Source organism: Panthera leo, chromosome A2 (assembly GCF_018350215.1).
Source record: "Panthera leo isolate Ple1 chromosome A2, P.leo_Ple1_pat1.1, whole genome shotgun sequence".
Lineage (NCBI taxonomy): Eukaryota > Metazoa > Chordata > Mammalia > Carnivora > Felidae > Panthera > Panthera leo.
Window position 1 is genome coordinate 11,433,137 of NC_056680.1, and position 23,048 is coordinate 11,456,184.

The following is a 23,048-nucleotide window of genomic DNA, read 5'->3' on the forward strand; positions in this document are numbered from 1 at the left end:
AGCATATGGTATTGCTAACTACAAGCACACTATTGCATAGGAGGTCTCTAGAGCTTTTTCATCTTACAGGAAGGAAAAGTGTTCCTCTTCACTGTGCATTAACTTTATAGTTATTCATTCAACTGTACCTGTGTTTTATGCACATTTTGTGTTCAATGCACAATGTGTACTTCAACTTTTTTAAGTAAAGAATGGATGATACATATGTAAAGAAACCATGCCTGAGCAAGAGAAGTAAATAGAAAAGGCAGATGATGAAGTTGAAACGTACAAACTTTTGAATGTATGACCGGGAAATGAGCAACATCATAAGACACCTTCTAGTTTAAGGCCCACACAGAAGGCTGGTGATGCCAAAGCATAGAGGCAGCTAAAAGCGTTGCTGGTAGAATTTCAGTCACGAGCCACTGACAGTCCCATGAGTTCAAGGCCCTGTGGAATCATCATGGCATCAGAATGAGTGACATTGAACCAAGTGAGGCTGTTCCAGCTGCTAAAAAAAATTCTTTGGCATTGGCTGAGCAAGGGAAGGTTTCTTGTTTGACCGATTTTCCCCAGGGTTGAAGCCAGGCTATTCTGGGGAAGGACGCCTGGTGGAACATATTTTAGCAGGGACTCCCTGAGTAGGCCTGCTTTAAAGCTTGGTGGGAACCACCTGCTGTCATCAGTGTAAGTACATGTCAAGACCGAAAGCCTACATCTCCTGTTCCTCTCCTCAAGGAACATGGGTCGTTCTTAATATGTGCATAAGAAAAGCATCTATATCTGGATTTAGATAGAATTCTGTGATAGGCAACTTTCAAAGATGGCCCCCAGTGAATCCCCACCTTCTGGTGTTCACATCCTTGTGTAATCTCCCCTTGAGTGTGGGCTGGACCTAGTGATTTGCTGGTAGTAAAGAGATTCTCTGAAAAGTGATGGGATGTCACTTTCACGATCAGGTTACAGAAGACTGGCTTTCATCTGGTTCATCTCTTTTGCTTTCTCAGCTTGCACATTTTGATGAAGCAAGCTGCTGTATAGGAGAGGCCCATATGGCAAGAGGCTGAGGGTGGCTTGTCGCCAATAGCCAGCAAGGAGCCAAAGCCTTCCCTCGGTCCAGCAGCTGCAAGGAACTTAGTTCTGCTAACCACCACACTGTCAACACTGAAGGGATAACCTTCCATAGTCAAGCCTTCACATGAGACCACAGCCTTGGCCAACTGTAATTTGCAGGTCTAATTCCAACTAAGGACTCCGCTAAGCATCTGACGCTTGATCTCAGCCCAGGTTTTGATCTCAAGGTCATGAGTTCAAGCCCCGTATTGGGCTCCACACCTAGCGTGGAGCCTACTTTAAAAACAAAAGAAAAAGTTTCTAGCAGCACTATTCACAATAGTCAAAATGTGGAAACAACTTAGATGTCCATTATTGGATGACTGGATATTATTCAGCCATAAAAATGAATGATGTACTGACACCAGCTACAGCATGGAGGAACCTCAAAAACATGCTTCGTGAAAGAAGTCATACTGAAAAGGTGATGTATGGTTCCCTCTATGTGAAATAGCCCGACCACATAAATCCAGAGACAGCATATTAGTGGCTGTCAAGGGATAGGGGGAGGAATGGGGTTATTGAGAATGGGGTTACAGTTTCCTTTTAGGGTGAGGAAAATGTCTTGGAACCAGTTATAGGTGATGGCTGCCCAACACTGCGAGTATCCCAGATGCCACTGCACCGTCCATCTTAACAACTGAGCCACCCGGGCAGGCACCTTTTTTTTTTTTTTTTTTTTTTTGAGAGAGAGTACATTGTCCACTTTAAAATGGCTAATGGAGGGGCGCCTGGGTGGCTCAGTCGGTTGAGCGTCCGACTTCGGCTCAGGTCACGATCTCGCGGTCCGTGAGTTCGAGCCCCGCGTCAGGCTCTGGGCTGACGGCTCAGAGCCTGGAGCCTGCTTCCGATTCTGTGTCTCCCTCTCTCTCTGCCCCTCCCCGTTCATGCTCTGTCTCTCTCTGTCTCAAAAATAAATAAATGTTAAAAAAAAAATTTTTAAAAATAAAATAAAATGGCTAATGGAGGAGCACCTGGCTGGCTTAGTGGAGCATGCAACTCTTGATTTCATGGATCTAAGTTCCATCCTCACGTTGGGTGTAGAGATTACTGTAAAATATTTTAGTGGTGCCTGGGTGGCTCAGTCAGTTAAGCATCTGACTCTTGGTTTCGGTTCAGGTCATGATCTGGTTCATGAATTTGAGCCTCTTGTTGGGCTCTATGGTGACAGTGCTGGAGCCTGCTTGGGATTCTCTCTCTCCCATTATCTCTGCCCCTGCCTTGCTCATGCACGCACACACGCTCTCAAAATAGTCTTTTTTAAAAAATAAAATCTCTTAGGGGTGCCTGGGTGGCTCAGTGGGTTGAGTGTCCGACTCTTGATTTCCACTTAGGTCACGATCCCAGGGTCGTGGGATTGAGCTCCACGTGGGGCTCAGCACAGAGCGTGGAGCCTGCTTAGGATTCTCTCTCCCCCATTCATGCGTGTGCTCTATAAAAATAAAATCATTTGGGGTGCCTGGGTGGCTCAGTCGGTCAGGCATCCCACTCCGGCTTAGGTCTTGATCTCATGGTTTGTGGGTTCAAGCCCCGCATCAGGCTCTGCTGACAACTGAGCCTGGAGCCCATTTCAGATTCCGTGTCTCCCTCTCTCTGCCCCTCCCCTGCTCGTGCTCTTTCTCCTTCAAAAATAAACATTAAAAAAAATTTTAATGAAGTAAAATCTTAAAAAAATTTTTAAATGGTGAATGGCTCATTTTGTTGTGACTTTTACCTCTAAAAAAGAAAAACGTTGAGCTCAAACCACTTTTTCAATAGAGCCAAATGTTTATCTCATTCAACTGACACCCACGCCCATGAGTGGATTGTCCCCTACCAAACCATATTGTCCCCCAAACTGAATTCTAATTTATCTATATAAAGTATACCTGCACCTGATAGTTTTGAGAGGAGGTATGTAGACGAAGTCTGCTTGTGGAAAACCAATCTCATTGGCCTCAGTGTCCTTGTAGAAGGTAAAGGAAGTGGCCCCATACTTTCTCAATGATCCAGGAGCCACCACTATGAAGTGTAAAGTCACACCATGGGTTTTTCCCATGCCCATGTGTTTACTAAGTGCTCCAAGGAGGCTACTACCAAACAATTGTTAAAAGGCTCTTCTGTTTGTTCTTTAGTTCCTGAACTTTCCTGTGCCTGTCTAATCACTACTGGCCACACTTGTGTGAGCAAGGCCCACTTTCAGCCAGGTTGTCAGGCAGTAGAAATGGCTTTTTTATGGTCCAAAATTTAATTGGAGGGGACTTAGTAACACTAATGACTATGCACCCTTTTAGAAATCTCTACACCTAAGGTGGGGCTCGAACTTAGCACCCAGGGTTTGAGCCACGTGCTCTTCCAACAGCCAGCCAGCCTCCCCCGATGTACTCCTGAATGAGCACTTTGCTCTTTACACTGTATTGTTTACCCATTAGCAACTGTATTAAATAATTTCATAAAAACTCAGTGAAACCACACAAGCCCACAATAGGGGTGACATGAAGTTGAAATCAGGCTGTGTCTAAGATCTTTCTGTCTGGGAATAGCAGGGTTGACCAAATTCTCCAAACCCTTTTTAATGAAGGTCCTCTCGGTCAAGTTTATGGCCCGTGGTGTCCCACAGATCCGTGCATAATTTGGGTACCTTCATGTTTGGTAGGTGACCCTAAAAGTTACTTAACCTCCCCCTGCAGTTTCTCCTCTGCACGTGGGAAATCACTGAAAGGAGGAAGCCTGCAGTTTATTCCTGTCCTCTTGGGGCAGAAGGGCATCCCTCTCTGCAATCCAAGTGGTTACTCCCATCTCGGGGAACCAGGGCCTGGTTTAAGTGTAATTGAGGAATAAAACGATTCATGTCACTTCACGACTGGGTGGGCGTGGAAGGACCACACTGAAATTTAGACAGGTTTAATGACAGGCCGTGGAGTGCATTTTACAAGAGAAGCAGAACAGAACAGTTTCATCGTTCTGTCATCCTTTTTCAGACTACTGATGTGCAATGCCACCAACCTTTTTGCCTCGAGAGAAGACACTTCAAAGGGCACACACAAACTAAGGCACATCTGTGTAGTGGTGATGACAGACACAATTCAGACACCATTTTCTTGCTTACTGAGCAATTTATTTGTTTCTAGTTCTTATATTGACCTTTCATAAATATTCATCTCGTCTCCAATAAAGCTCCTTGAGAGCAGGGCCCATATCTTAACTTTTATCAGGGATTAGCACCTTGTGCACAAGAGATGCTCCTCAAGTCTTTTACCATCTAGTAAATTCCCCGCCCCCCTCCCCCCCGCCGATGCTTCCCCGAGTGAGACAGTTCAAAGCTTTGCAGGGAAACAGGCCCAGCAGTATCATTTCAAAAGGGAAGCGTCTTTCAATTCTCTTGATTATATCAAAGTACAACTCGCTTGCTACCCTTTTACACAGGCTAACTTTCCCAGATCCCTAAACCTCCAAAGGGGTAGTATTTGAAATGTGTGTATTTCACTGTATTAGTTTCTTACAGATAGCATCTATCTATGGCAATTTATATTTGTTTTCCACTCATGGGAGTGACACCAAGTTTTCTTTCTAAATATATTGTAGAAGCAACTCACTTTAAAGGAAAAAAAAAAAAACCCAACCCTGAAGTAACAAAGGTGGAACACAAATGAGGTAAAAACCAAACAAAAACTATAAAGGTGATACACCAAAGACTAAAGATTGGGAGAATAATGCCCTAGGCAAAATGTCCTCATCCTTGAGGGGCAAGCGGGAGGGCGTCCAAGGGTGCCGGTCTGTCAAGATTCATGAGGCCTTTGAGAAGAGGTCACTGACGTGACAGAACCAACATCAAGTTAACGAGATTCTGCTACATCTCGTGAGGATCACACACCACACACGGTGTGCTCCCGAAGCAGGTCAAAAACTGAAGCCAAAGCAAATTCTTGAAACTTAAAAAAAAACCAAAGAACCCTTTCTAAAACAAGATATACCCTAGTATTAAGCTGCTCTCAGAAAAAAAAATAATAATAAAAAGGGCATTCAGCCAGTTGCTGTATTTAACAAGCCAAATATCATCAAAATCTAATTACCCAACTTTTATTACTCCAACTGCAGCGTAGAGAGATTTCACAGCCACTTGGGGGAATGTACAACTTCTGCAGCCTTTAAACCAAGGCGGAAAGCCAGACAACTCTGCGACACAAGCCCGTGAGGTACACTTTTTGCAAGAAAACGGCTGGCTCTCTTCACCAAAGTTTCCAGCATATTCCAGTAACACACCTAGCACTGCTTACAAACAGTGAGAGAGAGCGATGCAAAAGGAGAGAGAGCAACGCATTTCTGAAACACATCCCCTGAAACGGGGAGGCGGCTCAGTCTGTGGGAACGTCACCTTCGGGCTCTGCATCCGTCTGCTCTGTCTGCTTCTCTTTGGCTCCCGCCGCAGCCGGGGCAGGGGCAGGGGCAGGGGCAGGGGCAGGGACTACCTCGGCGCCCTCCGCCTCTGCTGCCACTTCGCCTCCTGCCTCAGCAGCCTCGTTGCCGGCCTGGGCGGCTTCACCCCCAGCCTCTGCTTCGGCGCTGCCCTTCTCAGATGCTGTGCCACACGGTGTCTCCACTTCTCCCAGCTGTTCAGAGTGGGGGCCACGAGCGGCCTCCGCCGAGTCCACGGGGCCTTCCCCTTCGGCCAGCATTTCACCGCGTTCCGGAGCAGGAGCTCCCGCCCCGTCTACGGCTCTCACTGCTGCCGTAATAACCTCAGCTAAGACCTCCGCAGCCACCTCTTCAGGTGTCTCTTCCTTATCCTCACCTCCTAAATTGTCATCTCCTTCGACTTCTGGATCAACGGCTTCGTTGGTGAAAGGGTCTTCACCCTGGCCAAGAAGAGGAAAAGGTCAATGCGGCCTCCAGAGCTGTCCAGATGAAAGGCTGAAGGTGGCCCAGGCGGCCAGGAGTCCGGGTTCTTATGATGCCCCTTCAACAACAGAAATGCCTTCAACTACAGCAGGGGAGTTAATCCTACAGGTGCTCAGGGCCTATGGATCCAGAAAAGCTTCGCCACAACTGTTTTGCCTTTTAACTTTAATTTTCTTATTTAGTTAGCTAGGGCGTATGGTATAAGCAGAATAAGGGGGTATTCTTGGTTTTAATATTAGTAATTTCAATCTCTGCAATGGGTTTTTGAAAGATACTTTTCCCCCTTCTTCAAAGGCTTTGTAAAATTTAGAGGAGAGTATTTACAAATATTTAACACAATAACTGCTCCCCCGCCCCTGTTTTGCACTTTTTAATCCAAGCATATAATTAATAGTGAAGTTCAAAAAGACCTAGGATTTCTTAACCCAATTAAAGCAAAAAAACCCTCATAACAGGAAGCTGAGTTTCAAATTTTAGTTTAAGCACACAGCCCTGGTTATAGAAGAGTTGCCCCATTTTGCAGACAAGGAAATGAGTCTCAGCAACTTGTCAAAGGCCACACGACTATTAAGCATCAATCAGGATTGAACCCAAGTCAGACTCTCAGAAGCCAAACTTCTTTCAGCGTATGCTACAACTGCCTCTAGTTTAGAAAAAGTAAACGTCGCCACCGGCAGATTAGGAAACAGGTTTTAAAATACAGTGTTTAGGGGATGCCTGGCTGGCTCAGTCAGTGGAGCGTGAGACTTTTGGTCTCAGGGTTGTGAGTTCGAGCCCCACAGTAGGCACAGAGGTGACTTAAAAAAATCTTTTAAATATACGAATGCATAAAATATGGTGTTTGAAGCTTGCGTCTACACCTGACTCAAGAAACTTTAAATCTGTTTGAGCCATGACACAAAACACTGACCAGTCATGGTTATTTATTTAGATCCTATGATGCCTTGGGGCGCCTGGGTGGCTCAGTCAGTTGAACGTCCAGTTGACTATTGATTTCGGCTCAGGTCATGATCCCAGAGTTGTGGGATCGAGCCCAGCGTCGGGCTCTGTGCTGTGCATGGAGCCTACTTGAGAGTCCCCCTCTCCCTCCCCGACCTTCGCACACGTGTGTGCTCTCTGATTAAAAAAATAAATGCAATAAAAAAATTAGATTCTGTGATGCCTTTTTACCGGGTAGCATGAAGCATCCAATACTGGCAGATTCAATAAATGAGAGGTGGGCAAACAGATCCTTCTAGTCAGGCTGTGCTGGAGCCTAACCGCCAGCCCCAAACAGTGAGGTCTGGGGCTGAGCATTTAACAGATGGGCTTCCCAAGGAGGAACCAGGGGCTCTTCCAGCCGGACCTCTCTCTGGGGCACCCTCTCTGGGACTTTTTATTACTCTGCTCGGGTCACTAAGGCACAGTAGTCGTGGCACCACCAGCTCTTTCCTCCCCCTCCCTCTTGTTGGTTGTCTCTGCCAGCAAGTCTCTTTTTGGCTTCTTTCCTGGATAGTTAGCATCTAACTTGCATTTCTCTTTAAGCATCTCACAATCACTTGCTCAGGATTTCATGGATATTCAAGCTTTCCCATGGTGAGCCAGCACCACTGCAGGCGCAAATCAAGCAGGACCGTGTCCCAGACCCCACGCAAGCAGGGGGGGTCGCAGGAAACCCACCGCCATGGAACTGCCAAACCTGACACCTTCCGGTGTCCCTTGATTCTTCAAAAGACTTAGAAATGCTAAATACTGTACTCTGGGTGCAATTCTGCACTTGTAGAGTTCATCCTCCATTCCAAAAGCTTCTCCCGTACACTGGACCCCTAAGCACAAACCTTGAGGTATTTTTCCAGCATCTTCACTATGTGTCTGTTGTTCAAAACACTCTTAGCCACATGGAGACTGGTTTTCTTGAACTGTTCAGCAGCCAACTGCAAAGGGAACCAAACGTGGACTTTTAGACCTGGTGTGCAGCAAGGAGCAAGAAAACTAGCCAGGCTACCCTGAGTTGCCCTGGGATCAGCCCTAAACAAGAAAAAGACCAGTATCTTTCTTCACTGTGGCAAGTGGCAAGTCCCAAAATGCCAGACTCCCATAAGGAAAGAAGACCCTGGAGAGACACTGGAACTGGGGCAGTGTAGAAAAGTCTGATCACCACTGACAAACCACGGCCTGCCAGGTACCGTGTGCACGAACAAGCATGAAACGAGAATATTTACACGTCAGATGCTATGCGGACTCAGCATGGGAAAAGGACACGTTTTTTCTTTTCAGTTTCTTGAGTTAAGGTGACTTTATGAGTAAATTCAACGGCAGAAGTAGGGATTCTGCAACCACCTGGACATTTTTGATCTTGGCCCATTGAAACGACACTGCTTATTTGTGTTGTGTTTCCTGGATGATCTTTAATCAACTAGGAGATGCACAGGCAGGTACTGACATCTCCGTTTGATAGTCGGGTGAACGAAGGACAGAGACAAAAACCAGGGCTCGGCAAGTGAGCTAAGGGGCCACATGCGGCCACACCCACTACTTCTGTACTCTGGCTGCTGGTGCCCATCAGCAGCAGACTTGACATGTCAAGAGACCCCATGGAAGTATCTGCCACATGACCCTTTATAAAAAACCTGCCAACACCCTGAGTCTACACGTTTATAGCCTCAGTCCCCACCAGCTAGTTAAGCCCCAATCCGTTCTTAACTCTGGGTCCCCCAGGCCACTGTGCTCTGAATGGCCCTCAGCCTCAGCTTATAGGAAATCTGGTTTGTCAACAACTGGGAAATTTACCTGCGTGGCTTACAGGGAACATTCTCAACCAGGAGAATTTCACCTCCTCTACTGAAGTCCGTTGTTAAGTAACACATTTTCTCACATTTTAACAGAAATTCGGACGTGTCTTACAATCCACTGACGAAATGACAGACTCAACAGAGTATGTTAAAAAGCTCCTCAAGATGCTCGCATTCCCCACAAGACACAGAAGGCCCCGCGTCCCACCGGTGGCAGCCTGGAAAGGCTCAGCTGGCTCGGCACGAGGAGGGGACTCACCCTGCGGTTGTGATTGTGGTCGACCGAGTGCAGGTGCCGCTGGAGGAGCTGATGCTGCGCGGGGATCAGCATGTCACAAGCCAGGCAGTGAGCCGCCTCTATCTTCTTGAAAAAGTGCTCCTGGCCGATCCCTACGGGTACAACCCAAGTCTGGCGCGATTTGGGACAGCATCAGGTGATGCTGTCCTCCTGCTCCCCAACAGGGCCCACGTTTTGTCCTGGTGAGTTCGTCCCCAAGGATCGGGTTAGGACAGAATCTGTGACAGGCAACACCCGCCCTCTAGCAGGAGGGTGCAGACGGAAGCACATCTGCACTGGGCAATTTTACTCAACTTTTTTCATCCGTCTGGTCATTTCATACAAAGGACGAAGAAACATCAGGGGGCGTAGGATCACTCCGAAAAGCCACCAGTAAAGCGACCTTCATTAGACACACTCGAGGGCTTCTTTCCATTGCTAGGTGTCCCACCCGAGGGTCCTCAGGTCACATGCTCAGCAACCCTACAACGGGCTGGCTTTGCACCCAGCCGCGCGCCCCAAGACCACGACTCACCTTTGAAAGGGTCTGGTTTGGGTTTTGTGCTTTCCTTCTCCATCAGCTCCTGACGCCGCTTCTCAATTTTCTTATTCCTGTTTACGATGTACTCCTAGAGAAGATGGCACCGAATGAAATGGCAGGGCGCTGTGTCTGCCTGTCTCCCGGCCGCACCAGAGGCGGCTCACCGAGGGCGGCTGCCAAGCCCCTGGGGGAGGACAGCCCTGTCTCAGCTGCCCCAGGACGGGGAGATGGCTCTCCGAGCAGCTCGCGGGAACTACAGTGGCCAGAGCGCTCGGCTCTCCCTCGGACCTGGGACTTGTACGCTGTTATTCTGGAAAGCCCAGGCCTCATACTTCCCTTCCCCGTCCCTTCTCCGTGAGGGATCTGACTCCGGCAGGCCCATCAGGAAACACTATGATGGACACCAAGTGTGCTTTACCTGGAGGAACTGCACGGTCTTGTCAGGGAGTTTGGTACTTATAAACCTCAGTGTCTCTTTGTGAAATTTGCTTTGTAGATGCTTCTGGATTTCATCTTCTTCAAAGCTACGAAACTTGCACACAGAACAGGCGAACTGAATCCTGGAGAGGGAAGACGAAAAGAGCAATGATGCAATCAGTTCACCTCCAGTCAGAACTGCAATGGAAATGGGAAAGCAATTTCTGTACCAAGACTTCTGACTTCACACAGGGCATCAGAGTAGCCATTACCCCAGGTTTCCCCATCTCAAGAATGGGAGTAAAACCTTGCGAGTAGTTCAGGGAGGTGATTCATGCGCCATTCCAGTCTGCTGGGCCCAAAGGCCCCTAAGAGAGCACCCTAAGGTGGAGATTTTCCAAAACTGTGGACTCTCTAAAAGCCTCCAGACCACTGCTCTGGGGGGGGCATAGTAATTCCATAACTTCTTTCTGCAGCCACCAGAATAACATGAGATAACCTCATTTAAAAACATTGTTTTTACATGTTTATCTTTGAGAGAGAGCACGCAAGCAAGCTCATTGATTGGGGGAGGGGCAGAGAGAGGGAGACACAGAATCCGAAGCAGGCTCCAGTCTCTGAGCTGTCAGCACAGAACCCAACGCGGGGCTTGAACCCATGAACTGCGAGATTATGACCTAAGCCGAAGTCAGATGCCCAACCGCTGAGCCACCCAGGCACCGCTGTATACTTTTTAATGTTTATTTTCGAGAGAATGGACATGAGCAGGGGAGGGGCAGGGAGACAGAGGGAGACGCAGAATCCAAAGAAGGCTCCAGGCTCTGAGCTGTCAGCACAGAGCCCGAAGTGGGGCTCCAACCCACGAACCTCGAGATCATGACCTGAGCTGAAGTCGGATGCCCAATGGACTGAGCCACCCAGGCGCCCCTGAGGTAACCTCCGTGAGGGGGTATTCCTGGAAGACCTTACACAATTTAAGACCTATAAAACCCAAGATAAGTTTTCCCATGGGACTCAATGCAAAGACCTGTCATACCAAATTTTACAGCTAAAACCACATTTCTTTGTTGCCTGCTTCCAAAATCTCACAAATGCAGTCACGCTGTAGGGCAAGAGGAGCGCAGCTTGCAGAGCCCTATGCCCCCAGAGCGGGGCGCTGCTTCCCTCGGCTCTGCCCAGGAGGCCCTGGCGCACATGGGGTAATGGCATGGACCTGGTGGCACTCAGGAGTCCTCATCTACCAACTCAGACTGCTGCCGGCCCCCGATGGCAGGCTTCTCCTCTCTGGACAAGATACGACACTTACTTTTGCACATACTCTCATTGGAGGAGTGCACAGAAAAAGTTCTGGGGCCCTATGTGTACGAATGCGTACAACTCTCAGGGTTCACGCTTCCTTGTGACTATTTCTCCAAGTCTCTTTGAGGACCCTCTGTCACTAGGGTGGAGTCTAAAGATTCCTTCTGAAGAAAATGTCATCTCTGTTCTCATACAGCATGGAAATAGACCTGATCTAGCCACCGTTCATTACTTATTCATTTACAGACAAGCATTTCAGAGACGCCTGGGTGGCTCAGTTGGTTAACTGCCCGACTCCTGATTTCGGCTCAGGTCGCGATCTCCTGGTTCATGAGTTTGAGCCCCACATCGGGCTCCGTGCTAATGGTGCAGAGCCTGTTTGGGATTCTCTCTCTCCCTCTCTCTCTGCCCCTTCCCTGCTTGCTCACTCCCAAAATAAATAAATAAACTTAAAAAACTAAAAATAAAAACAAAAACAAAAACAAATGTTTCGATGAATTTCTGTTTAACACTTGGAAGTGCCTACTTTCCAGTTCCTGCCTTTCCTGCCTCTACAGTTAGCTCTTTTGCTAACATCTGTTTTGCACTTCTCTGTGCAGGAAAAGCACCACCCCATCTGAGCCATAAAGGATTCCCCATCAGGTCATACAGAGAGCCTGTGTGTAGAGAAACAGCCGCGAGCAGTCAAGGCCCGAGCAACCAAGCGCTCACAAGGCCACCAGTGGTTTCCATTTCTAGTCAGCAGCCACCTGATCACTGAAAAGGCAGAGAGGCACATGGTGTGGTCACACCAACACCCTTCGCACTTTTGCAATTCTTTTTATACCTAGAGACTAAATTTGTAAAGTAGCACCTAAACGTATACAATTGCCATGCCGTACTCCAGAGGCGGTCCGGATTTGGTCAAGACACCCAAAGCACCTTCTTAGCAGCTCTGCTGAAGTTCACCTGTCTGGGGTGACAGATAATAAGCCAAGGACTGGGAAACCCCCTACGGGTCGGCAGGAGAGCAACAGTGCCCCCTGCTGGACACATGCGGGCCAGCGACTCACTGGCAAGAACGTAGTGCCATCGGCATCTTCCAAGTTTTGTCTCCTCTCGACCTCACTTGGATTTCCTGACAGACACCACAGTCAGATCAAACCAGACCGCTCCCGCGTTGTGCAGTGAAGACAGATGAGCTCAGGAGAACCTCACCAGTGCCCGGGTTCCTGCCAACCTCCCCCTGGGCCTGCCTCCTCACCTGTCTGCCGCTCGGTCTCGCATGCGGTCTCTCCTCCTTTGCTTTTCCTTTCTCTTCTTTACTTCATCATCCTCATCGTCCTTCTCTCCTGTAACAGAGAAGTCCCTTCGAGACGCCCTGAGGAGCCTGCAGAGATGCTGAGCACCAGGGCTTGATGGGGACCACGGCTCGGCCACCACCAGGCACCCCGTGCCTGCCGCCACCTCCAACACAGCAGGGTCAGGACACCCTGAGGCACCAATAGTCTGTCAAAGGCTCCCAACAGGGATAGGCCTTTGATGAGAACCCTTGGGAGTTCTCAGGGAGTCAGCTCACATGCCCCCATGGTGTGACGAGGCTGGGATGGGCCAGGGACCCGGCCTGCCCATCCCACTCACACCACGGCCACCTGCTCTCTCTGTCCTTCCCTGTCCTGCTTTTCTGATCCAGTGCCCTGCCATCGGTCTTCTCCCAAAATCACTTAAGGAGAGAGAGAAGCGATTCTTCCCAGATAAGAGGCAGCAGCGGGAAGGCCTCAGAAAATAGAGCAAGCCGCTCTACCGCCCTCCGTCCCACCTCTAGGTGGACCATGACGACTGTCCCATCAGCCTCCTCTGAACTAGGGCCTCAGCAGGTCTGACAGTCCTTGCTGGCCCGAACTCTATCTTCCACTCACAAAAACCGTCCATCTAGGGCTTTCCCAGGGCTACGAGGGAAGCAGTCCTAGAAACAAAAGTGGGAAGAGACCAATTGGTCCTCCGTCCGTCCCCTGGGGCCAGCGCAGAGGCTCCTCTGAGCGCTGTGCAGCCCAGCGTCCCGATGTGAAGCGAGGCCAGGCCAGGTCACCACGGCTCAGGGCCAGGGCCAGACACTGAAAAAAGGTTGGATAAGCATCTGAACTGTAACCCCTACCCCTGATGCCAGTCACGAGACTGTCCCACGAAGATGGCGACCGGCGTGCGCTGCTCAGAAGCCTCTCAAAAGGGCGTGTGGGATTTTTGGCAAGAGGTCACTGCCTGAAACTATTACTGTTGTTTAATAGCAAAGTCATCCCGGGTAGGTAGCAGGACCTGCGCGCAATAAACATGTCACCTTTGCTTTAGCATTTACCCTGCTGCATGAGCTGCGTACTGCTGTGTGGTCCCAAGCCATAGGAGTAATCACTTCAATAAACAATGTGGGAGGGCCTCAGAGGGTTGGCCAAGTCTAAACACATACAAGGAGCATCTAAGCCAGGGGCCTGCAGATTTATGGCAGCAGAGCCACAAAGGAGCCAGCCTGTGATTCTTGGGGAAAACCAGCTATGGACAGACCAACGGGAACAGGAAAAGAAACAAATGGCAAGCTCAAGGCCACGGTGTCTCGGGCTGCTTCTCCACACCCCCCCGAAAGGGTTGAACCTTGCTCTGCTCTTGCCGGTTACTTGAGACTCTTCGGTCTCCCACAATGGCACTGATGAGACCTGCTGAGCAGGGAATATCTCTGGAGGACCCGGGCTTGGGTGCACGTGACAGGCCCCCCACCTTCCCCACCCCCCACCCCCAGCTCCCACCCCAGGAAGGTGTCTGAACTCAGTCCCACACAGCCATGTGTGCTGCTGCCGCCAGCATGCCCACCACAGAGGCTGAGAGCACAACGCTGGGCTGGCAACGCAGGGAAGTGTGAAAAGAAAGAAGCCCAGGAAAAAAACAGTACAGGGACCTGCAACAGGCCAATAGGGAACAGAGTGGACAGGCTGGAGAGCACCTTTTCTTTTCTTTCTTGCGTTTCTGAGACTCTCCCTTCCCTGCCACTGCAAGCTGCTGCACATACTCAGAGATGAGGTTTGCCCCCTCTCGTGACAGCCTGTATCAAGTGAGGCAGACAGACCTGTTTCCAGCAAGTGCTGCTCTAAGCACTGGAGCAAAGCCTGGGGGTGAGCACCACGGCCAAGGCCCACCCGGTGGCCACGGCCCCTCTTCTGCCCTGAGCCGCCAGGCCCTCCATCCAGGCCCTGGGCTTGCTCAGAAGTCCAGCCTGGCCGGGAGCCGGGCAGTCACAGCAAAGCTCAGAGGGACATGGAGCGATGCCTACCTCTCTGCCTCCCGGAGTCAAAGAACTCGTCCTCCTGAAAAAGGGCACACACAAAGTTGGACGGTGAGGTGGAGTTTCCAGAACTCTCCACAACCAACCTAGCACCCTGCCACCACCTGCTCACAATGTGTCAGGACAAGTCTCAGGGCAGTGGGACAGAGGCTGTGTGTGTCCTATCACTGTTCCTGGTTGCCTTCTGAGATTCTGTAACGACTAACGTGCTGTTTTATTAAAGTCAGTGGCCCTCTTTCAGTTCTTTCTAAAGCTAAAGAATTCCCTCTGGCCAACACACCCGCACAGTTCTGCACATGGGAATGCCAACAGCCCATCCATCAGCTCTGTATCAAGAAACCCTGATTTGTGGGATGCTAGTTCCAGCACTCTTTACTGAAAAGGAGCTTTACCAAATTTCCAGGCCACCTGTTTACATTTATCAAGGTAATAACAAATGCACCCAACTGAAAAGCGCAATACTGCCCATTTCTTAGCCATCAAGCTCAAGGTTAAATTATTCAGCAGCAGATACACAGAATATCTAGATCCCAGACTCGAGATCTAGGGAAGCTAGATACAGAGCAAGTAAGATTCGCCCAGAAAAACCCGAAAATTCACTGTATTCTGCCTCCCCGACCCCCCACCCACGTGAGCATCAGAAGGACTTGGTTGAGACCTTCATATACTCAGATCTCCAGGCCCTGCCCCAGACATGGATCAGAATTTGCCGGGAGTGGGGCGGGTAGGCAAAGGCTGACTACCTAGGTGCTTGTGCATGGTCCTGGCTAAGAGTTGGCCTTAAATGCCTGTCTCTCATGATTGGTTTTGAAGGCGGAAAAACATGGAGGCAGCTGAGCACCAGCACAAAGCGGGCAGTAAGTAAGGCTTCCGTGCCAGTTTGAAAGCCTCAGCGCACACAGCCCACTGCACTTACCATGTGCGGAGCTAGGAACATCACTGAGGACACAAGAGTGTCTGTGGGGGAAGGGCTAGGAGTGTTTTCAGGAAGAGAAGCATCGTTGGTTTTTGTTTTAGAGAGAGAGAGTGAGAGAGAGCGTGCGCACAAGCGGGGGAAAGGGGCAGAGGGAGAGAGAGAATCCCAAACAGGTTCTGAGCTGTCAGCGTGTAGAGCCAGACGCAGGGCTCGATCCCACGACCCTGGGATCATGACCTGAGCAGAAATCAAGAGTCGGACACTCAACCAACTGAGCCCCAGGAAGGGAAGTACTGTTAGAAGTACAAATCTTGAGCTGCAAGTCAGACTCTTAAATCCACTCACACAGCAGTCAAGTCTACCACAGAAGCTGTTCCTGCCTCTTTGGGAGAGAGAGGGTAATAATGTAAAGAAGAAATCCCACACCAGAAACAAAGGAGGCTGACCAGTGAAGTTGGACTTACACCCCTGAATTCTTCATCTCCTGACCGGAAGTCAACAGCTCCATCATCTACCGGACACAAAGAAGAGGGAAAATCAGCCCCTCCGTAGTTAGCCCACTCCCTCCTTTCACCCTCCCAAGCTCACCACCCAGAGCAGCCAGCACTTGTCCTGACTACAGTGGGGGCCATGGGAGTGCGGGTGATACGCGCCACCCTGGAGTTCAACACACGTCCACTGTATGGACGGGCAGGAGGAGCGCCAAGCACAAAAACGGACACATCTCACACCCACCCGGGCCTGCTGGCCCCCAGGGCATACCATTTTCAGAAAAATCTCCTTCGCTGTCAGCCCGGGCCAGTTTGGTGTCAGGCTCATCGTAGATGTACAACTGCTTCCGTTTCCTGCCCATGCTGTCTGGGCCACAGCGGTCAAACCCTCTCCGTCTGGGCTACAGACACAAGCACATCCGATGTACCGCTTACCCCGACCATTAAGAAACCCCAGAGAAACGAAGATCGGAGAAGTTGTAAGATCAGAGAACAAAGGCAGGAAAGATCTTTGATCTTGTCACAAAACAAACAAAGATGACTGTAGTTGAACCCCCCCCCCAACCCACAATTTTATGCTAAGATGTTGGACACAAAAAGCCACATATGTGATCACGTTCCCGTGAAAGGTCTAAGAGAGGTAAATCTACAAAGACAGAAAGATTAACAGTTGTCAAGGCTGGAGTAGAGAGCAGGGAGTGACTGCTAATGGCAGAGGTTGGCTTCTTTCTGGATTGATGGAAATGCTGTAAAATTAGACGGTGGTGAAGGTTGTGCAATTCTGTACGTTTTTACTAACACTCAATTGTACACTTAAAAAATGAGTGAATTTTACAGTACCCAAATTTTCCCCAATAAAGCTGTTTGAGAAGTCGGCAGATTAGAGAACTTCCCAAGGGCTTACCCGATCCCTCATCCGAGTCTGCGACCGGCCGCATCCGTAGGGCGCAGAGTTGTCATAGCCGCCGGCCCCCTGCATGCCCATTACACTGAAGTCTGGGGCCATGGACTGGGAGAAGAGGGAAGGCGGTGGCCTGCTGGGGGAGGGGCCTCCCAGGCCCCGCCCACCCACATAGTTCATCTCCGTCCAGGGAGCGGACAGGGGCTCGGAGGAGGCTGCCGGAGGCGGCAAGAAAGGGTCGCTGCGCATGAAGGTGCTGGGGGTGCTCCGGTCCTGGAAGCGGCCCTGGCCCTGGCCCCGGCCCCGCATGAAGCCATCAAGGGAGCCCCGCTCACGGGCTGGGTCCCGGCAGTCACTGTACTGACTGTTAAAGCCCCCATTTCGGTCAGGCCCCAGGTCAAAATCATAATCGTAGCTGTAGCTGGGGCGGTACGGATGGTGCTCAGGCAGACAAGACCTGGAGTCATAGGACTCAAACGACTGGAAGCGGAAGGAGCTGCAAAGGAAGCATAACCATCACTTCACTCTGGGCCCAAGCGCAAGTCTCCCGCAAAGCTGGCTTCCCGACATTCAGAACAGCACACTGCACCACCACGCAGCCCTCCTGAAAGCTCAGAAGGCAAAGCGCACCAACGATCCCCCTTGAACGTTGTTGAACGAGGTGCATGGAGCCCTTGGCTGTGAGAGCAAGAGGGTCTACTGGTACCTGACGCAGACACAAGGAGTCTGGTGTCATTTAGCTAACAGTCATACCCTAAGCCCCACCACTCAGGAAACCAGAAAGTCCTATTACAATGCCTCTGCCCCGATAACGCCCAACTCATCTACTCCATGTTCAGGAAGGAGCTGAGGAAAACCCTCCCTGGAAGAGGGGGTGCCCACTGCCATCTGCACAAAGCTGGGGTGTGGGATCCCCAGGGAAGGGCTCAGGTCCATAATCACCTGTCCCGGTCCTGCATGCCCTCCCCACCGCCGCTGCTCCCGCCCCTGCCTCCTTCCTTGGACATCATGTCCAAACGTTGATTGATCTTGGCGATGAGAGAGTCGGAATTGTCAGTACACGGCTCTGGACCATAAGAAGCCATGTGCATGGCAGGGCCCGCAGCTCCCAGGCTGTCGCTGGCCTTGGTGGCCTCCCACGAGGCTGGGCCATAGCTGTAGGTCGCTCCTGTGGTGACGCTGGTGTTCTGGGCACCATAATAACTGTAGTTTTCATAACCTGCCACGGGGAGGAAGAGCCAAATCAGACCTCAGCGGCCCCAAGGTCTACAGCAGCCACGTCTGGAGAGAAGCACTCGCTGCCCACAGAGAAGGAAGACTGTCAAGGAACCAAGTGGCGCTGGCATCACCCCACACTGTGAATATCACCCGCCAAAGGGCGGCAAGAGAGGGACAGAGGCTGAGCCTCAGCCACGAGTGGTTGGCTTTCCGCACCAGATCTGAACACTTGCTCCCCACTCAAAGCCAGAGGTGGCTGAGAGCCCGTGAATGGCAGTTGGGGCTGCTGCTCCCATAACACAGTCACAATCCCCAGCTGCCAGCAAGTTCCTGACACTGCCTGGGCCTGCCAAGCCTTCAGGAGAGCTGTGGGCACAGCCACAATAGGACGCCGGGTGGTAGGGGAGCATGGGGAGGGGTTAGGTCTCTGTATCCCAGCCCCTCTGGGATCGGGTGGCCGATCAGAAGCCTTCTTGCGCACCCACAGATCCCCAGAGGGCCTACCTTGCCAGCTGGCCACACCGGTTCCGTATGCACCTGAGAGAAACAAAAATAGACAAGAGCTTTGTTTACAGAATGAAAGTGCCTGAGACACACCCCCCGCCCCCCCAGCCCCAACTGTCACCTTCCTCCACCAACCGCAGGTCTAGGGCTGTGGGCAGCTGTGGCAGTGCTGTGGGAGGGGCACCCCTGGTTGGCCATTGAGGCCAGGAATGGCTGGGGCCCACTAGCTGTAAAACTCATTTCCTACAGCTCTACTCAGCTAAGCATGATCCAGACTTCTCTTGTAGGCAAGCCTGATCTCTCCCATCAGGACAATGAGAAAGGACAAGTGCAGCCTTCCCAGGAAGTGTCCAGTGTGGGCCACCAGCCAAGAGGCGGACAAGGCTAGATCCTCTGGCAGAACCCTTTGAAAGTGCCAGTTCTCACCACTTGCCAGAGCTCAGGCACCGCTAACACAGTGAGTACATCAGTGGAAGATTGTGTCCCCAACTCAACTAAGCAAGGGGACATTATGTACCCAAGCGACATGGAAAAAGCCTCCTCCTGGGAAACTTGGTGATGGGAGAAAAAGTGACCCCACCACCCTCAATGGTGCTGGGGGCAAATTCCAGGGTCAGAGAACAAAGAAAGCCCTCATCCCATCCCCTGGAACAAATGCTGGCAAAAAGCAGACAACCTCGCCACCAGGGAGGACATTCTGGTCCTTTAAACATCCTGAGCATCCAGCATTATGATCTAGATTCCAGAGCAGGGCCAGCAAACAGGGCCCCAGGCCAAATCTAGCCCATTGCCTGTTTTTGTACAGCCCGCAAGCTAAGGATGGGTGTTAGCTTTGTAAATGGTTGGAGATGGGAAGGGAAAAAAAAAGAAAGAAAAAAAAAAGAGTATTTCATGACGTGAATTTTGACATGAAATGCACCATTTATATATTTGTCAAAACTCACAGAACTGTGCAACCACAGCGACTATTAATTTAAACTGTGGATTGTAATTAACGACAATGTATTGACCTTGACTTGTTACTGATAATAAACATACTGCACTAATGCAAGATATTAATAATAAAGAAAACTGCTGGGGTGAAAGGAGACTATCTGCTCAACCCCATTAAGTCTAAAACTACTAAAAAATAAAGTCTATTAATCATAAAAATCTCTTATCATACCCTCAGCTATTTGCTCTGAATAATAAATCCCTAAAATAAAGGCTCTTTCACCACGTATGAAAACTATACGGTATGCAAATTTCAGTATCTTTAAATATTACTGGCACACAACCACGTCTGTTTGTTTGTAAACATCTCTGGGACTTTTGCATGGCAGAGACCGTATAGCCCCAAAGCCAAAAGTTTACAATGCAGTCCTTTACAGAAAAGGTCTCCTCCAGATCCTTGGGCTAGCCCTAGTGTGCCTGTCACGCTCTCCAGGTTACGGTCACCGTCCCGGGCTCTGGCAGGCTAGCGCCTCAGGTGTGTGTGGGGTGGAATCCACGCCTCCCCGTGAAGTCTTACCTTGGGTGTTGGTGGGTCCAGCACTCCATGCCCCATAGCCTGCGAAGAGAAGACCTGTGAGTTAGGATCCTATTTGTCACACGGAAAACGGGTGCTTCTGAGGCGCTCTGAGGCACCTAGAGTGGTCGCCTTCAAGGACAGTTCAGTGCCAGCCTCCCAAGAAGGCAGCATAACCACAACACTGTCCCTCTGAAAGTCCTGAGTGGGCTGATTGCCATTACCACACTCCACACACAGGCTTGAGGTCAAAGCAGAAAAGAGTGGGGGGGGATAGACTTTGGGGCCAGCTCTGCCAGTAGCCTGTGGAGGAAGCTTGGCCTGAGCCTCCATTCACAAGTCGGGATGACACAGGACAAGGTGCCAGCTAACCCAGTACTAGGATACAGTTGTGTCCGCATTCCCAGTTTGGCCCACCCACCAAGCAGTCCCAAGTCCCCCATAACTGAGCACAAAGTTCAGAATTTGGAGACGACTGTGCCTCTCCAGGCCTCACTTCTTTGTGACCACGGACCCTCCCTCCCATGCTCCCCTGGGCCTTCATGTCCCAGGGCTTCAGCCTGGCCTAAGGCATCCGGGCTGCAGTCTCTCTGTGGTGGCTCCCCTTGCCCCTGCAGACTCCCATGACAGCATCTGTCTGGGCCCTCTTCATTTCTGTGTCCCTGGAGCCTCAAACGGAGCTGGGCACAGGCAGCCATCCACACCTGTCAATGATCCTCACCTTTACAAAACAGGAATATACCCTATCTCTCTCTCCAGAACAACCCAAGCCACTAGCCAAGTGCCTAGTGTGTGCCCACACATGACAGGCAACGGGCACATGTTGGTTGGTGTCCCCGAATGCCATTTAGAGATGACAGAGCTAAGCCTTGGAGATTCAGAGGCACGTTGCTGAAGTTTGCCCTTTGCAGGCTACGGTCTCCCTTGCCACACAGCCTTTTCTACACCTGTGCGGTAGAAAAACAGAGTAGCGATCCCAACGGCAAGTGACCAACTACAGAACACTAGTCTAAATACCATATACTAATCACCTAACCTCATAACACCCCTTCAGATAGATAATATTTACCCTATTGTCCCAGAGGCTCAAGAGGCTGGCACTTGCCCATGATCATGGAGCTGGAGAATGGAAGAACTGAGACATGAACTCAGATGTAGGTGCCTCCTATGGTCAGGAACCAACTGTCAAGGCTCAGCGAGTCCTGAGAAATAACTCGAGGTGGAAAAGCCACAGAGGGACTCAAGGAGGCCCCAGCATCCAACCGGAACCTGAAGGGTTCTGGCAGGTAGGAAGTCAGGAGCATAAAACCTCTTCGTGCTCAGGACGTGCATAGGGCAGGGTTACTGGCTGAAAGATCTGGTGGGAAGCAGGCAAGGAATTGCGAGACCCAGGCAGACTGCAGAAAAGACGGGGAAAGCCAGGGTGAGCCACCCCAGAACACTGGAGACACCCAAGCACACCAGGCACCTCAACAGCTCTCTTGCAATTCCTGCTGCTGGATCCTAACACTGCCACCTTTCAAGATCAGTGCCTTTCTTTAGCTGTTGTAACGAAGACCAGACTGCTTGCTTCCCCAACCTCGGATACATACTTGGATAGGGACGGCACCTGGTTAAGCCCCCCACCCCACGTATTCCAACATCAACTGTTACCCACGGACAAACCTGGCTTCCAGCGCACAGCAAAAGCGTCCTAGAAATCTCGGATTCTGGACACTGAGAGCTAGTCGCTCGAGAAAATCCGTCCTGCCGCAGACCCTGAGGCCCAAGTGGGGAAAAGGCACGTCCCCTCTTACACAGCCCCCAGACACCTCCAGGCCACAACGAGGGGCTGCCTGAAGGAAGGCCAAGAATCTGCCACCACCCCAGGGCACATCAGGTTTGCAATTCTGCACGAGACCCAACACCCGACCCTCGAAGTCCTGTCCCAGGCCAGCACGAGTCGCGTACGCGGCAGGCGCCCGCCGACACTAGCCCCCGCGGAGACCTCGCACTGGTGGGGCAAGGCCCGACCAGCGCCGCCCGGACGGCTTCCGGGACGGGCGCGACGGAGCACGTGCACAGCGTGCAGGCCCCGGCCAAGCCTCACATCCCCGAGATAGGCAGCCGAACTCCCTCGGCCTCCAACCGCGGGCCCCGCGCCCCACAAGCTCGTGCCGTGGCTCCGCCCCCGGGAGCCGCCATTTTGTGGTCTTCCGAAGCGGGAAGGCGGACCTCCGAGCGGCGGGGTCGACCGGGCCAGTCCCGCCGGGTCTGAGGGGTAGAAACGGCTAGGACAGCCCAAGGCGCCCCCCGAAGCCCGCCGCAGCGTCGGCCCGCCGAACCCCGCCCGCCTCCTCAGGCCTCGTCGGCCAATCCCCACGCAGCGCCCTGGGAGCGACGACTCCGAGGTCCAATGAGCAGCGCGCGCGCGCCCCGGCCTCCTCTCCGCTGGGTCGGGCTGGAGTAACCGTGCTCGGGCGTAGGCCCTGTCCCCGCGGCCCTCTACGCAGCGCCGGCTGCGTCGCCCGAGCAGCGCCTGGCCACCCCACCTCGAAATGAGCCGCCCAAACGAACCTCCGTAGCCCTGCTCCATGTCTTCAGCTCGGCCCGCCAGCAGCCCCTTTTTCTAGGGTGCCACAGGACGCATGCGCTCAACACACTTTCCGACGTCCGCTACTGGAAGACCAGGCGCATACGTCACTCCTTCCGCACACCACCACTGGCTGGCTTTCGCGGCGCACCCGCCCGTCGCCCCAGTCGGCCTTCCGGTTGCTTGGAATCGGCTTTCACGGCATCTTGGGAGTTTTGGTCCGGACACGGAGTCTTACTCTGCGCAGGCGCTTCCCTCTAGCTCCCCGCCGCCAGTGCGCAGTCGCACCCACACCCTTTCCCGGGTCCCGCGCGCAGGCGCAGCCCGTTTCCCACTACGCCGACCGTGCCGCAC

At 51.5% G+C, this 23,048-nt stretch overlaps 1 protein-coding gene across 1 annotated transcript; it reads right to left on the bottom strand.

Moving 5' to 3' along the window:
• Positions 1-4,170: 4,170 nt before the first annotated feature.
• AKAP8 (A-kinase anchoring protein 8) lies at positions 4,171-22,956 on the bottom strand. Its single transcript, XM_042928755.1, has 14 exons — positions 22,679-22,956; positions 20,126-20,164; positions 18,616-18,648; positions 17,836-18,112; positions 16,897-17,389; positions 16,264-16,393; positions 15,966-16,012; positions 14,574-14,607; positions 12,522-12,609; positions 9,981-10,122; positions 9,557-9,650; positions 9,004-9,134; positions 7,791-7,886; positions 4,171-5,930 (listed from the first exon to the last, which is right to left on the bottom strand). The coding sequence occupies exons 1-14, from the start codon at positions 22,695-22,697 to the stop codon at positions 5,430-5,432; spliced, it is 2,124 nt and encodes a 707-aa protein (XP_042784689.1). The 5' UTR covers positions 22,698-22,956; the 3' UTR covers positions 4,171-5,429.
• Between the last annotated feature and the right edge of the window lie 92 nt (positions 22,957-23,048).